General features: G+C 42.3%; 1 protein-coding gene across 4 annotated transcripts in view; it reads right to left on the reverse strand.

The window, feature by feature from the left end:
* Positions 1–1,279: 1,279 nt before the first annotated feature.
* Positions 1,280–16,277, reverse strand: part of rap1aa (RAP1A, member of RAS oncogene family a) — a 50,050-nt gene continuing 35,052 nt past the window's right edge. For all 4 annotated transcript variants that reach the window (XM_088639990.1, XM_088639993.1, XM_088639992.1 and 1 more), the window contains 5 exons: positions 16,160–16,216; positions 15,202–15,342; positions 7,875–8,018; positions 6,782–6,900; positions 1,280–2,314 (listed from right to left, as the gene is read on the reverse strand). In XM_088639990.1, coding sequence (XP_088496116.1) covers positions 6,811–6,900; positions 7,875–8,018; positions 15,202–15,342; positions 16,160–16,216 — 432 coding nt within the window. In that variant the 3' untranslated portion in view covers positions 1,280–2,314; positions 6,782–6,810. The remainder of the gene's footprint in view (positions 2,315–6,781; positions 6,901–7,874; positions 8,019–15,201; positions 15,343–16,159; positions 16,217–16,277) is intronic.

The raw sequence follows: 16,277 nt of genomic DNA on the forward strand, positions 1-16,277 counted from the left end.
TCCATCCTCCCCACTGATAGCTGGTGTGTGGTGAGTGTACTGGAGCACTATGGCTGCTGTGTCATCATTCCAGATGGGTTCTGCACATTGGTGGTGGTGGAGGGGAACCCCCATTACCTGTAAAGTGTTTTGAGTGAAGTATCCAGAAAACCACTTTGTAAGTGTGAGGATTATTATAGTCACTACTTTACATTAGTGAGTGATACTCTTCACTCCGTGTTGCAGCATTTCTTTCTTGCAGGGAGGGTGAAAATTCCCCCAGCCACTCGTGGTATCCCTGTGGACTAACGAGCATGATTCTGATGCTATCCATATATTAGTCACACAGCCTTCTCAGGCCCAGGATCTAAACCCAATTGAGCATTTATGGGACATTCTGGAACAATGCCAGAAATAGTTTTCCACCTCCATCAAACAGGCATGAGCTGGTCGACTTTCCTGTGGAAGAACGGTGCTGCATCCCTCCGGTAGAATTCCAGACGCTGACAGACCCTATGCCATAGCATAAACAGGGCAAACTGGCCACACATGGTGGTCCAATGCCCTGTTGAGTGACTTTACATTGGCATTTCCATTTTTAGGTCTACAAACGGTCATTGCTCACACTAAATTATACAATAGCTCCATCTACTGGACAAAATAATTCCACCTAAAACTCTCCATGACAGAAATTAAGTTGTGAATGAAATGGACAACACTTACTCCCAAGTCAGACTACTTTAGTATCCTGCCCAATTCATGACCAGTTTTAAAATATTTTTTGGTCGTTGAAAGGTTAAGCCAAAGGTATGTTCTTAGCATCAGGCCTGTGCCAAGTACTGGGTCTTAGAACAGAGCTTCCTGGTGACTGACTTCATGACTGGATCCATGCAGAATTAAGACAACTCATTAAGAGAGTGTCTGGTACAGAGGAAGTCCCATCCATGACTGCACATCTTGTTCATGGTTTTGGGGATAAACAGCAGGTTATTTCTGGGTGAAGATGGCATAGTGATCAAGAGCTCCTTGGCTAAGCAATCAAAAGCTCAGTTAGTAAGCAAGATGACAGAATGAGGTGAAAGCCATGAATTTTGGGCTCCGAATTTTTAACCCAAAGGTTCATCTTTAATCGAACACCGACTAACTCTAAACCCTAACAGTTTCATTTATGAACTATTAAATATGCTAATGTTTCCAACATACCGAATATAGGGCAGTCACTGGGTTTGGGAAGTGGTGATGAGGAGATTTCTGACCTTGTTGCTGCACCTGAGACTATTCTTCGACAAAATGCACCCAGTAAATCTGAAAATCATTTATTCATTCAGTTCACATTTCCATCGCAGGCGTTTTCTGAACAGCGATGACTGAGACACTTGCCAGGCAGAGAACCGAAGAAAAACATCATTAAGTTAAAAAAAAACACCAAAAATGATAGAGCTCCTTTTGGATAAGAAACATATATATATAACAAAAATTACAATGACCAAAAAATAATGAAAATGTACTAAAATTTAATTATTCATAAAAGCCGGAATTGTTTGTGACAGGAAAACACAAGAAGCGATATTAGAGTTGGTTTAGTATAATATATTTCAGCTTTGAGAGACATAGAAACCAATTATTATTATTCCCACAGTTTTTTCTATAAAATACCTATTTTGTTTCCCCAAAGCATATTTATGCAAAAGAAAAAAAAAACATTTGGAATTCAAATCCATTATGGGAAATCTGAAAGCCCAGTGACTTCAAATACAAAATAAAGTCACACAGGAAAAGAATGTTATTTGCTGCAAAGCCCATTAATGTCAGGAAATAAAAATATATATGGACTTCAATCTATTACTTTTGACACAATTAGTGCTTAGGACTGGTACATGATAATAAAAAAGGTCAATAATCATCAATTCTGCTTCCATTTGCAATATTATATATAATTTTAATTGAGGCCATGCTGTTTGTTTATAATCATAGATCTAAATTTCAACTGCCCCCCCAAAAAAGTTTATTATCTATTGCCAGACATGAAAATACTGTAGTCTTTAAACATTTTGTTAAAAAAAGAACAAATGGAGGCCAGGAAGCTGAAGATTCAGGGTCTGTCTTGACAGTCAATCCTACCAGAGAAAAAATCCGGATTCTTCGGCTGACTGATGTATAAAAAGTACAGAGGAGTCCGTCCGAGATATGTGGTCAATTATTTTCACTTTTCTTGCAGTTGTAGTTGTAGTAGTAAGATGCTTGTTTTTTTTTTCTTTTTGAAGTTTTCATTTCTGGTTGAAGGTCTGGAATGCTGGCACTTTCCAAAGAGGCAACAGTTCTTCATTTCAGCATTCTGCATCGAGAGAGAGACCAGGGTTAGAGCAGTGGCCTTAAAACGACACTTCAACACTAGGCGATATCGATTTCTTCTAGTAATAATGTTAGGACAGCACTGAATTGAAAATTGAGGGGGATTTATGTAAAAATTGTACATTGTGCTAATATTATACCATTTAGAACACGGGGCACAACTCATGTTATCAAGTTACTAAAATGATATTAGTGCTTTGCAACCAAATCTAGGAGGAAAATAAACATATCATTTGCTATTGAAAAGAGAAATGCGAGGGGATTTGATTCAAGTTTTCAAAACCCTTGAAGATGATGAAGTCCACTTAATGTGAAACACATCGTTGTAGACCACAGGGAAGAGGTTTCAAGACCTGAAAACAGGAGCCTTCTCTTTTAAATGGAGAGCAAGTCTGAAACAAGCTACACAACCATCTTATCAAACCCATGTGCTCTCCTGAATGGAGGAAATCCCCAGATCAATTACCCAGCAACCCAAAAGAACGCAACCTTTCATACGGTCGTGATAAGCGCCTGTTTTTGTTTCAAAATATCCTTCTGCCCAGGTCTAGAATAATGACACTGCAGGGTTATCAGCCTTTACCAGTTTCACTTAATCTTTCTCCTTATGCCCATCCAATCTGGAAGTGCTTACAGTTTCTCTTTCGTAAAGGTCGACACCGGTGAAAAGACTCAATCAAGCCACACAACAAAAACAAAATGAGTACATCTAACAGCCTGTGCTTCGGATCAATGTGGATACCACACGGTCTTGAAACTTGTAAAAAGGATGCAAAGACTGAAAAGGAAGAGCTCAGCACAAGTGGAATTATGCCTAAATTGGGTGAAGAAAGGCAACAGTACATTGCCGATGTGCGGGAAGGCAGGAGCCAGGTCTTCACACAGAGAGACTCTCTTAGGGAAGGCCAGCGGCTCAGGGTCTCTGATGAGTCAGCCGCTCCGAAGCTGTGAGAGGAGCTGGGGCCCAGGGCTCTGGGCAGCCTGCTCACTCAAACAGGACTGGCGGCTGATGGAATCGGCGTGCCTTTATCCCATTAGCAACGCTCGGCTGCCCAAACAGAAATGAATAAACACAGCCTCGGGCCAGTGCGCCGTGCGACAAGCACAGCTCGGCTTTAATCGTGAACGACATCGCATCGTCATCTGGAATGTGTGCTGGCAGAGCCAGGGAAATGGAGAGTGAGCCAGAAAGCAGAGCTGTGGGAGGGCTCATTCAAGCACTAGGGGGGGTGTCTTCTGGGACAGAACAGTTTACAGAGGCACTGACACAGGGGATCTACAGCTGCACGAGTCTGCATTGGTTGACTACCCAGAACTCTGGCAAGAACTGAAAGAGTTTTGAAACTGAGAATAAATATGTAATTCTCACAAAGTCTCTCATTCCACCCACCCACAAAAACAGAGAATAAGAACAGTAAATTCAGCCCAAATGCAGATTTGGATTAGTAAAAATTGGCACCTAAAATCTTTAAAACACCTGTCCTTACACAGGCCAAGTCAGGGTGTTATACTCCTGTTTGGGTCCTCCTGAGTGATCTGGCAGCTCAGCAGTGACACTCTGGTCTAAAGACTAGCTTGATCAGCAATCCCACACTGCACTTGGGAGGGGCAGCAAGTTAATCTTCTGCCCTTAGTTAACAGAAATCTTATTAGTTAAGGATGTTTGTCTATGTACACAAGTCAGATCTATTGCAACATTATTATAGAAATTAATTGTAATCTGATTTGTCAAAATTGAAAAAGCAGAACACGTAAAAATGAGAAAATAATGAGGCATCAACACAGCAACAATATAGTATAATAAGTTTAGTACAACCTAAGTACAACCTTAGGTTGTACTTAACTGTGCAACCTTACTAAACATTAAAGTAGTAGTTTTAACTCCCCTGTTGAAGAAAACTACTTTGAAATAATAAATACACACTGTGCAAGCACTTTAAAACTCAACTGTGCCCACTGAAAAACTAGAATATGAAAACAACATCCTTTTCAAGTGATCCTTTTCAGTAAATTGCAACTCTGGTCAAGGAGTTACACATTCTCTGCATGAAAAAAATCTTTGTGATCACCATTTTAATTGAGGAGTATCCAGCTGTATACTTGCAGATCTGGTCTGCTTCTTCGAATCCGGCAAACGCCGTGAAATCTGGACTTTGTCTGTGCTGACATGTACTCTTCAAATACAAGTTCCAAATACCATGGTCTTGTAAACAACACAGCGCGTTTCACTTGATTGGGCTCAAACAGACAGACACATGGCCTGTTTACAGGCTAGTGAACAAGGGGAGAGGTGGGGAGGGGAAAACACATGAAGGAAAAGGCAAAATTGGTGAACAGGAAATAAAGAAATGTTAATAGGTAAGAAATTTCAGGGCCGAGTGTGAAAGGTGAATAGAGGGGATCAATCTGTAGCCTAAAGGTACAGCTATACCTGTTCCCCTGAAGATCACTTTTCTGGACATTCTAATTTTCACAGTGAACTGAAATAAACTGAAACATTCACGGGTGCCGTGGTAATCACATCCCTACCTACAGGAAGGGTGCAGTACTGCTTGGTTAACTACAGATGGTGCTGTTTCTGTCCAACACTGCTCTGAAGTCAGGAGTGTGAGGGCACACTTGTGGTCTTATTATAATAATAATAATTATTGTTATAATTGCTTACACTTATATAGCGCTTTTCTGGACACTCCACTCAAAGCGCTTTACAGGTAATGGGGACTCCCCTCCACCACCACCAATGTGCAGCATCCACCTGGATGATGCGACGGCAGCCATAGTGCGCCAGAACGCTCACCACACATTAGCTATCAGTGGGGAGGAGAGCAGAGAAATGTAGCCAATTCATAGAGGGGGATTATTAGGAGGCCATGATTGGTAAGGGCCAATGGGAAATTTGGCCAGGACACCGGGGTTACACCCCTACTCTTTTCGAGAAGCACCCTGGGATTTTTAATGACCACAGAGAGTCAGGACCTCGGTTTTACATCTCATCCGAAGGACGGCGCCTGTTTACAGTATAGTGTCCCTGTCACTATACTGGGGCATTAGGACCCACATGGACCTCAGGGTGAGCGCCCCCTGCTGGCCCCACTAACACCTCTTCCAGCAGCAACCTTACTTTTTCCCAGGAGGTCTCCCATCCAGGTACTGACCAGGCTCACACCTGCTGAGCTTCAGTGGGTTGCCAGTTGTGAGTTGCAGGTAGATATGGCTGCTGGCCGATCATATTATATTATTTTATGTAAAAACAAAATTTCATTAGCCTACTTTAGATCCATATTGTATGTATTTAAGGTATGAATTGTTGAGATACAGCTTTTGTCACCCATTTCTACTGATAAATATTTACCTGCTGTGTATACAGAATGACATAGTATTTAATAGTACAAAGCTCTGAGGTAATGCCAAATTTACCTTCAGTTTACTTTGACCACTTTGAATCAATCATGTTCAACGTAAATAAATGCGTTATGTTCCATGTCATTTTTGTACTGGGACAAGCACTTAAATGTATTTCATAGGACAAAGCTTGGAATAAACAGAGAATGGTATGGCCAGGTTTCCTTCATTTCCTTCACCTGTTTTGAGCTGAGCCTGCTAAACATGAATGTACACGATATGTCACTACTTTTTGGACAGATGAGATGACATGCAGTTTCATCAAACTGTGAGTGAAGAATGAAAAATTATTTTTTAAAAGTCACTGTAAACACGCACATAAGCACTCTGGGAAAAGAAACATCAACAACAGAAAGCATTCTAATTGTGAGCCATGTTACAAATGAGTGATGTTATGCAAGGGTGTCCCACTACCTTTTTATAACGGTGCACCCGTGAATGCTTGGTACACTTGCACTATGTCACAGAAGTGTAGACTTGGAGGAAGGGTTTAGGGCTTAGTGTGGCATTTGGGTCACCACCCTAGTTATCTCATCATAAGCCTAAAAGCCCCTGATAAGGCCAGTTATAGATATAAACTTACAATAAAAGGAGTCAACTGCTGCCCAAAAAGAAAATACAGTGAACCTGGTGGCATCTAAATTCACATTTATCTAGAGTTGCATACAAAATTGCAGTTTAAACACTGAGGTGCTAGAAGTATATGATTTGCCTGCTCATCATCCAGGTTAATTCTGTATAAAAATGCATTAGTCTTACTGTCGGTATCTAGAAGAGTGCCCACAGGAATAATACTTCTTTATACAAATGGCTTGAACACCAAAAATGATTTAACACTTGATCTCAAGAATTAACCTCAAAATTCACACCCAATTTTCATGTGATGTCGATGTTGTAAAATTTAACAGCTCCTGGATACTGATATGTCACTTGGCACTGTCCTGCTGAAGTTTGATGAAAATTCCTCGATGGCAAAAGTACCAGGCCTCTGCCCCTGGCATCACACACTCAGCTTCAAAACAGAGCGAGGCCAGACTGGCACACCCACCTGGCTCAGAGCTGCTGCTGGTGGGAGTTTTAGAGCAGTAGGCAAGACGATTTCTTTTTCGCCTTCTTCTTTTCCACTGGCGTTTTCCTATTTATCTGTCTGACCAGGTCATAGAAGATCTAGAAGAGAAAGAAAAACGGATATCAAAAAAGTGAGAGAAAGAAGATCTGGACACAGCAGATCTTTTAAGATCTAAGTTAGACTTAGCAGATCTAAGTCGGATCTATGTGTCGTGACCGATGGGAAAAAAAATCCCACCCTGCCTTTGATAAACCTCTGACCTGCCATCTAAACACCATATCAAAAACAAGCTCCCCTCAAGTGTACAGCAGACGTTTCCCCGATTAAATCCCACATGAATGCAAGACTAAGCTGGCAAGGTTGTGGAAGTAGAATTTGGAAAAACCGGGAGGCATGAAGTTTTGGAGGCTGGAGTGCTCCACATCCAAGATGCACCGAAAAGCAGGAGGTGACGCCTCGTGAACCAAAATGTTCCTATGATCCTGGAGAGTGCTGGGAAAGCAACTCCAGATAAATTATTAATTTCAAACTAAAAATTATCAGAACTTTCTACTTCAAAGCTGTGGCATGACATCAAATTATACACCTGTTTCAGGACCTGCAGCTCATCCCCTTCCTGTGCTCCTTCCATTAACCGCCAGTTAAAAATCATACAGCTTTTGTCAAATAACAGAAGGAAGAACAAGGCCCTACAAACATGCACTATATCCTGTTGGGGTACCCTGCTCAGTGTTGGACAGCACCACCACCCAGATCTGTAGGCCCAAATCTGCACTTTACATTGAAGCTTCCAATGGTTGAGCAACCCGGGAGCCCAATTTTCTCCTTATCAACTCTTTTTGGCTGAACAACCATTATTCCAACGTGGAGCAAAGCTGTTAGGGGTCCAGTCTGCACTCCCGGCCCTGAATCTCTTCCCTGGTGTCCAGTATGGTGGAGATGCAGCCGGTGGTGTAACCAATAAGCCTCATCATGAACCACTGCTAACAGTCATTTCATAGTGTTAGCAAAATCAGTAAAAAGGAAAAGACAGTTCAAGTGTCGATTTAAGCGCTCCAAGCTGGATCCTTACCTCGTTAACGTTGATCTTTGATTTCGCAGAGGACTCTAAAAAGGCACAGTTGTTCCACTGTCTGGCGAGGTTCTGTCCCTGCTCCTTGCCCACTACCCGCTCGTCCTCGAGGTCACACTTGTTGCCCACCAGGATCATGGGGACCTGAGGGGGCAGAGACAGAGCACAGGGCTGATGGACAGGAGTGGACAGTGCTGTTGGGGTAAAAGAGTTTGATGGGCTCAATAGCCTCCTCTTGTGTTTACCCTGTATTCTTATCTAAATGTCTTTTGAATCCTCTGTGATTCAGGGACTCTATAAAGTTAGATAATAGCATGAGCTGAACGTGAGTGTAGGTGGCCTCCAGGTGACTGATAAACATACCAATAATACAGCTCTTAAATCTTAGTCGTATTTAGCTTTTAGCCTTATACTGAACAGGGTAAAATTTCAATACATACGCTACATGTAATGCAATCCTTCATACTATTCTTTCCTCCACTGTGTTTCACTGACTAAAATGTTCGTCCCACCCCGTATGGTTTGGAAAAAGAAATGTTTCTAGCAAATACAGGTAATGGCAGACAGCTTCAAGTGAAGCTTTGCTCCATAATCTAGATGGACAGATAACTGCAGGATGATTTTCCTGCCAGTAATCCAACAAGCAACAAGGCCAAAAAGCTACAGTTTGGCCTCTCTTTGGGCCATCATTCTTGGTGTACATTACAAAGAAAAGATCTTTCTGGGTACTGAAACTAATCTTGTGTACATTGTTAAAACCCCTTAAAACATGTTCCTACAACTCCTGGGTAAAATTAGTTTCCTGCCTTGTTTCAATACCTCAGGTGATTTTTCACAGTGGGAAGAGGAAAGTAGAGTCAGAAAGAGCTTCTCTTCAGCTGAACTCCCATCAGCTCAGCTGGAAGCCCGGTCATGAAGAGCCTGTAAGTGTTACAGTGGCTGTTTCTTGTAAACTGTACAGGAATTATCTAGTGTGTGAACTCTGCTGTGACACAAATAAGTGGAAACAGTCAAATCTGTCAGCAAGCAAAGACGGAAAGCAGAAGAGTTCCATCAGATGACAAAACTGGTAATGAGGGGAAGTGTTTTTTTTTTATTAGAAATCCTGTAACAAAAGCCCTTTTGGGGAATATGCTCATTACACAAGAGGCAGGGCTGCCAAGAAATCATAGCACCAAGCGCCATTCCTGAAAAGGTCTGTCTTGTTCTTTTGCTGGCCCTTTCCAAACCCCACCAAAGGAAGTTTTTCTGAGCCCCCAGGCTGAAGACAGGGTCCTCTCTTGAGAAACGGAGAACAGGAATGTTTGGACTGACCACACTATGTGGCAGCACTTCTTGTTTGGATTCCAAACAAGCGTCTGGCATGGGCTGAGAAAACACTGAAAGCAGACTTTCCCTTGCAGGGTCCAAACATCAACAGGCATTTCCACAAAAACACTCAAAGGAGCAATGCAGACTCAGCTTTCTAGAACAGTAGAGCAAGGCCGCGCTAGAGCACAGATCTTCAACCTGTCATATTTTTCCATGAGTAATGTATTCATATATATGTACAGTATGCGGATTTCGTGTTGGTCTGTACACTGTCAATAATATTACCATCACTTTAACACAGCTATGGACTGCAGAAGATCTAAAGACGAAAATGAAAAACATAAACAGCACAAGATCTTGTATAATGGGAGTCAAAAACGTTTTACCTTTTTAAGTAAATGGTGGGCTGTTGTGGCAGAGGGGCAATGTTGTACCTTTGTGCCTGTCCTTGTGAAGGAAGTAGCATTTGTTACAAGAGTTTCCTTGTTTGCATATTTTGTAAGACGCTTTCCTTTGTCACAAACTTTGCAAAAACCATTTTCTAAAGAAACCTCACAATCTCAACAGCCAAAAAATGTCCCTCTTTGCTATTTTTCAGAGTGGAATGAACCTTTATTTGTTCCTTTGTAGCCAGTGCACATTAACGCAGATCTCTACTCAAACGTTTCTATGCGACTTCAGAGGCCAATTAATTTATCAGTGTATGGCTTACGGATTACGGATATGACCATCTCCCTTTTTAAAAATTATGTTTTGTAATGTGCAATATGGAAAGAAGCTCGCACTGTGAGAGGAAGAAGAAACATGTGGCCAAAAATATGGTCTTTATCAAAACAAAAGGTAATCCATCAATCAACTACCAACCAACCACTGGACACCACATGGTCTCTGCCAGTCATGCACCACTTTCAGGGTAAAATAAAATCTGGGGATGAAAGAATCATGTTTCTCAGTGACCAAACAAGGGCATCGTGCTGACAGAGTGCCTGGATCTCCGAGCCAAGTGAGCTTTAGGCAGGAACAGCACTGTCCGGAGTTGCAGCCTGAGTTTCCATGGGCTTGGAAACAAACAGCCCAGGAGCCAACACACAGAACTGAGCCCTGGTCACCTTGCTGTCTGGGACAGAGCTCCTCTTTGCAAATACTACCAGGCAAAGCCTGACAGCAGGACATTTCATTTCTGAATGGAAAAAAAAACAGCAATACCTCATAACCAACCAGTCTGTTATCTAGGCTTGCCTGCTCTGTTATACAGTCTCTCGATAAGCTCCAATGTCAGCAAGTGCTGTCTTACCTGACATTGTTCAGGAGAAAAATGATTAGCGAGCAGCTGAAAAACCTATAACCTGACTTTGAAAGTCTTTTGTCCAATTAATCAAAGTTTCATAACTTTGGAAGTGAACTGACCATTCAAGACTTCAGCACAGTACAGATAGTCAATATCCTTCACTACAAACACAGAGAAATTATCTCACCTACAGTCCTGTCTGTTTTAAGTGCATATCACAGTTCTGCAGCAAAATAAATCCAGAAAGCTCAACACAAGAAAAATACAAGAGAATGCTTTCCCTGGTCCCAAAACTCCAGCATCTTATTTCTGAAAGAAGTGATTGCCTGGGAAGTAGCCAGACAGCAGGAAACACAACAGGGAATGAGGAGATTATAAACCACAGTTGTGCACATCTGATTTTCCTTTTTTAATATTTGTACAGACCTCTCTATTTCAATGAGCTGACAGAGTTCACGTTTGACACAGCTGTTGCTGAACAACACGCAAGATGCCACCATAAATTAAAGGTTTTCATTCAGGACCCATTTCTTTGCCCAGATCATAGTGGAAGTCTGGACCCAGCTTCCCAACCTCTTTTAACAGGCCTGCCTGGGATCCTTAAGGAAACACCTGGACAAAATCATCCAATCAGTTAGCTACTGCTAAGCTTCTTGACATTTGGAACAAGTAATAGGTTTATTCCATGCTGAAAAAAAGAAGAAAGAAAACACAACGTTTCGGCCGTGGAGCCTTCTTCAGGTGTGAGGTAGTTTTTTTCAGCATGGAATAAACCTATTACTTGTTCCTTTGCAACCTATGCATGCTGACGCAGCTACCCACCTGAACTACTTCTTGTCATTTGGTGTTATTCCACCCCTAGACTTACCTTATTGAACCAATTTCATAGCCTATATCAAGACTCTCATAAAACCCCACTATCTTCAGTTTCTCAAAACCCTGCACAGTGACAGGGCCAAAGAGCAGGGGCTGGACAAGACACCTTCCTCCCAGCAACCACAGGACTCGTGGAGCTGTCCTCCAGAGTTCACCAGAGTCACGCTCGGTGGCTTGCCAGGAGCTGGGATTCGAAGACGGATATGTGGAAGTCGACATAGCTCGATCAAATCAAAAGGCTGACAAATAAGATTCAGCTCAAACAAAACTGCATCCATTCAACAGTGCGTGTGTGCGCAGTCTGTGAGCATTAATCCTTCAGACAGCAGAGGCAGCCTGAGGCAGGGGAGGAGAGAGCAGCCAGAAATAACATTGTCACGACTAATCGCCATGCTGCCTAATCAATGTGCCTTTCACGGTGCTGGGTTTAGGGAAATCGTGATGTCAGTGCGCTCTTAGAGCACCTCGAGGAGAAGAAATTCCGACAGGCATTTCTGCGTTACTTGCTCACAAACCGATTTCCTCTGTTTCAGCTCAAAAGTGATGTGCTGCCACTTCTTTTGCGTGGTTGTTCAATGTGCTGATACTCCCATTTCTTAGGAAGTATCACGAGCTAGCCCAGAAGAAATGGGTGCTTCAAAGCACCTCAACCTCAAAGGCCCTTTTGGGGCTGGTCTATTTTTCTGAAATAACTGGAGAATGCAGACTAGTTTTGGAAACTACTTAGCAAACCACCAACACTCCAGCATAGTATTAAATAGGTGAGAAAAAAATGAAAAAAAGATGCTTATTCAAGCGTACTCCCTACAATGCAGATAAACTGAGTGGTTTTCCCATTTCCTTCAAGGTCCATAACGCTTCTGAGAATCTGTGTCAAGCACTCCGTGACTACCGAGGACAAGCTATGTATTGTGGATGACCTGCAGTAGAGAGCAACCAGGTACATTATGGGATGTACAACGTTGGCTACAAAACTGAACGTTTTTAGTCTTAAAAAAGAGACCGTGAAAGGACTTAATACAAGTATTCAAAATCCTCAAGGGCACTGACAAAGTCAACCCAAAGACAAAGTCAACCCAGAGGACCAGAAACCAGAGGGCACTACATGAAAGTTTAAAAGAGAGAACAGAAGGCATTTCTTTACCCAAATGTTTGAGGGAGTATGGAACAAGCTACCCAGCCATATTATTCAAACCACACTGGCTGCCTTCAATAGATGCCTAACTACCAAATGAGTTAGATGGGCCAAATGGCTTCCTCACTTTTGTAACTTTTTGTAATTTCTTAAGTATTGTATGAGACAACACCAACATCCAGAGTTGCCCACTGTAACAGAGCGGGACAGTGGTGAGAGGAAAAACGGCACATAATGAAAAATTAGTTGCCAGGGGGTCACACAGGCAAGAAGAGAATCCCATTTTCCTCTCCCTGAGAGTCCCCAAGCCGATGAGAGGACTGTTCATCCACAGCCTTGATGAGCAGACAGGGGGGAAGAGTACTGTAACTGAGTAAACTCCACTTTTCTGGGCAAGTTTATTGCTAATCAGGTCTTGAGAATGAGCTGCCCTCTCCTTCTTTATAAGCCGTAGAGAGCATGCCGAGACTGAGAGCAGGACAATTATGGGAACTATGAGCATCCTCTTTGGGGAAAAAAAACAGGGAGTGCGGGTATTGTTTTATTTTGGGAATCCAAGGATTATGCCATACATTCAGAATGTGGAAGTGTTTTTCACTGTTAAAGTTATAGTGAAATAAAATTATATATACTTAATATGAATACATTCGTATTTTTGCCTATGCTAACTAGTCATGTGTTTTCTATCTTTGTCTTCTTGTGTTCTACAGTTTTATTCTAGGTTTTCAATTTCAATTACTTTTCAGAAAGTTTGAGGACTTGCTTTTTCACTTGGAGATTGTGTGTTACAATGTCTAAATAAAGATCAAATAAATTCTGATTTAATGTGTCTCGATTTCAGGTTGCTAGGCCACAAAATGTTACTTTGAAAATGAGAGCCGCTTTGAAATGCAGACTTGTCTACAGGCACTTAAAGTCATAATTGTGAATGTTTTACCAACACAGAGGGCTTATTTAGTATTTAGTTTGGCCTAATAAAACAACTCTGCATTGCAAATAATCAAATTATGGGCACTGTAAAAATGTATCCTCTGCTCTGCTATGAGGGTGTTTTCCACAGATCCAGCCATAGAAATATCAGATTTCCTTGTGCCACATTCACAACACTGCTGTCTGGACAGGACAACTAGTGGTACATAAGTTCTTCTGCCCTAAAAACAGCAACCAAGTGCATCAGTACAAAGCATTACTCCAGCTCTGAGCCCCACTGTCAGGATGTTAAGTGTCGGAACCAAATGTTAGAATTGAGACAAGAAACCAGCTTTCTTCCCTCAGATGTGCTAATGAGTATTCTCTTGGGGGAAAACAAAATCAACTTTATCATGTACCCTATGTATATTATGTTGTAGTGCTTAGGGCTTGCGAATTGCTTTAACTGATGTGTCCATAGCCTTCCCAGGCCTGGAATAGAAAACCTATGTGTTACCACATAAGACCCTGTGGTAACAGCAAGTGTTCGAACAGTTTTGTTTTTGGACAGGAAGTTAACTTTCGAAAAAAATGCCATCCCAGCAGTTTAGGCACGCATCGCAGCACTTCACTGCAGAAAAGAGCTGTCATAAATCATCCACAAACCACTTTATCACCGCAGCCCAACAGAACTGTCTATGGGAAACCTACCATTCCAGATGTGAGCAGGGAACAGCTATAGTGCCAGATGTTAGACTGTCTGTATACCCAAGAGCTTCACTAGGGCGCTCCCAAGGGGAACAGCTCTCATGACATCCTCAGCCTATAAACTCTGGGACCAGAGATGGGGAGACTGTCTGACGGCAGTCCCAGACTTTAGCAGTTCCAATGGGGACAGCAGTTTTTAATATTCACTGTACGCAGCTTTGTTACCCAGTAAGGATAGAGAAACGACAACACCACAAAGTAGCGAGACCATGGCGGCAAAATTTACCTCAAGCCATATAGCTTTTCTCACAGCCAGAAGCTGCAAGTTAGTCATTTACTGACTAAGATTAATTAGACACCTTTATGTTTACTATTTCTGTGCTGCGTAAGGCTTGAGCTCATAATGATCAAAGCATACAGGTGGACAACAGAAACACAAAGATACCCTGGGTCATAACAGCTCACAACATTGCCTTGAGCACTGTTATCCAAGTCCCCACTACTTATTTGGGTATAATACATAAAGTATCACTGTTATATGAGAAGGCAATTGGAACTCATTTCTACATATAACCTGTCCTGTCCAAATACAAAACAGTATTACTGTATCAACCATATGATGAACACAACATAATTAAACACAACACTTTCCGATGTATTAGTTTTCATTCTCCCTGAAGGCCACAGATCATAGAAGGCCATCTGGCTCATTAAGCTCGTTTGGTTCTATTTCTCTGCAGTTCAATAGTCAGGACTGGTTATACTGAGATCAGCCACCCCCACCCCAAGTACAGAATCTGTAGAGTTGCCAATAAAACCAAGTATTGAAGTCGAAGGCGCTGGTTCGCGACAATTTCCTTTAGTTGCAGCTACTGATAATATTAGTAATTGTGTTTCACAAACATTTTCAGCATTTTTATGTTTCCCCCTTGTAAATATATAGTTTGATTTAGTGTTTTGTGGGCAATTTGAATAGCTGTCACAGCACCATAAATCCATGTACATCTTTGGTGCATGGGGGGGGGGGTATAAACTGCACCATTGAGTGAAAATGGAGAGGACATGTGACCTGCAACCCAATCAGAGAGATGCCTACTCACGTCTTCAGTGTCCTTTACTCGTAAGATCTGTTCTCTTAAGTCCTGTAGGTCATTAAACGTTGACTGCGCTGTAATGGAGTATACTAAAGCAAAGCCCTGGCCATTCTTCATGTAAAGGTCCCTCATCGCCGTGAACTGCTCCTGTAACAAAGAGAGGCAGAGCAAGAGGGGTGAGTGACCCCCCTTTTTGGTCCTGAGCTGTCCGAGTGCCACCCCAGAAACACACAACTGCCATCCCTCAACCTGACCTGAGGGCAGGCAAGGAAAGGGACATGTAACCATCGTTTTCATTGGATGTTGACTGGGACACCGAGAGGCAGAGAACAATCTGCACCCCGTCTTGCAACCTCTGCTGACGGCCCTGTTGTCATAAGGCCAGTCGAGCAGGGAGTGATTAAAACCACGTGAACAATTCAGTGCAGCGCCGATTCGTTACAGCACTGAGCTCCGTTGCATTTGGGTCATCTCCTTTTTCAATCCACACCACACAACACAGAAAGGGGAAGAAATAATAAAGGCAAACACAATATGTCAAATTAAAAGCCTAAAATTTAAATCAAGGGATGATAAAATTGCATAACAAACCAGAAGTAAGTCCTCATGTAGAAGGTTGTGAACATTTAAATCACGTTAGACTTATGGAAAAGATGAAGTTATGCCAGATAAGGGAAACCAGATACATTCTACTGCTTAAAGGTGTGTCCTACACTGTCAGGATGAAGGAAATGAACCTTCAGCCTTAGTCTTAAACCAATTGTTCCCTCATGCGCAGTCAAGCACTTGAGCACACAGCTCCTAAAAGCAGGCCGACTGGGCACAAAAACACGCGATAACAGGTGATAATCTCGAGCTTCTAGAGCCAACATAGTCGGTTGGGGTCTTCCCTTCCGGAGAGCAGATATTTGTTTTTTTTCCCCCATTTTTGACTGACCAACAAAGAAGCTGGAGCTCCACTTACCGTTCCTGCCGTGTCGAGGATCTCCAGCATGCACTGCTGCCCGTCCACTTCCACTTGCTGCCCGGGGGAGACAGGAGAAGAAGCTGAGTTCATTCTTAACGCTGCACACCCGTACAGC

Source organism: Lepisosteus platostomus, chromosome 7, assembly GCF_059453375.1.
Source record: "Lepisosteus platostomus isolate fLepPlt1 chromosome 7, fLepPlt1.hap1, whole genome shotgun sequence".
Lineage (NCBI taxonomy): Eukaryota > Metazoa > Chordata > Actinopteri > Semionotiformes > Lepisosteidae > Lepisosteus > Lepisosteus platostomus.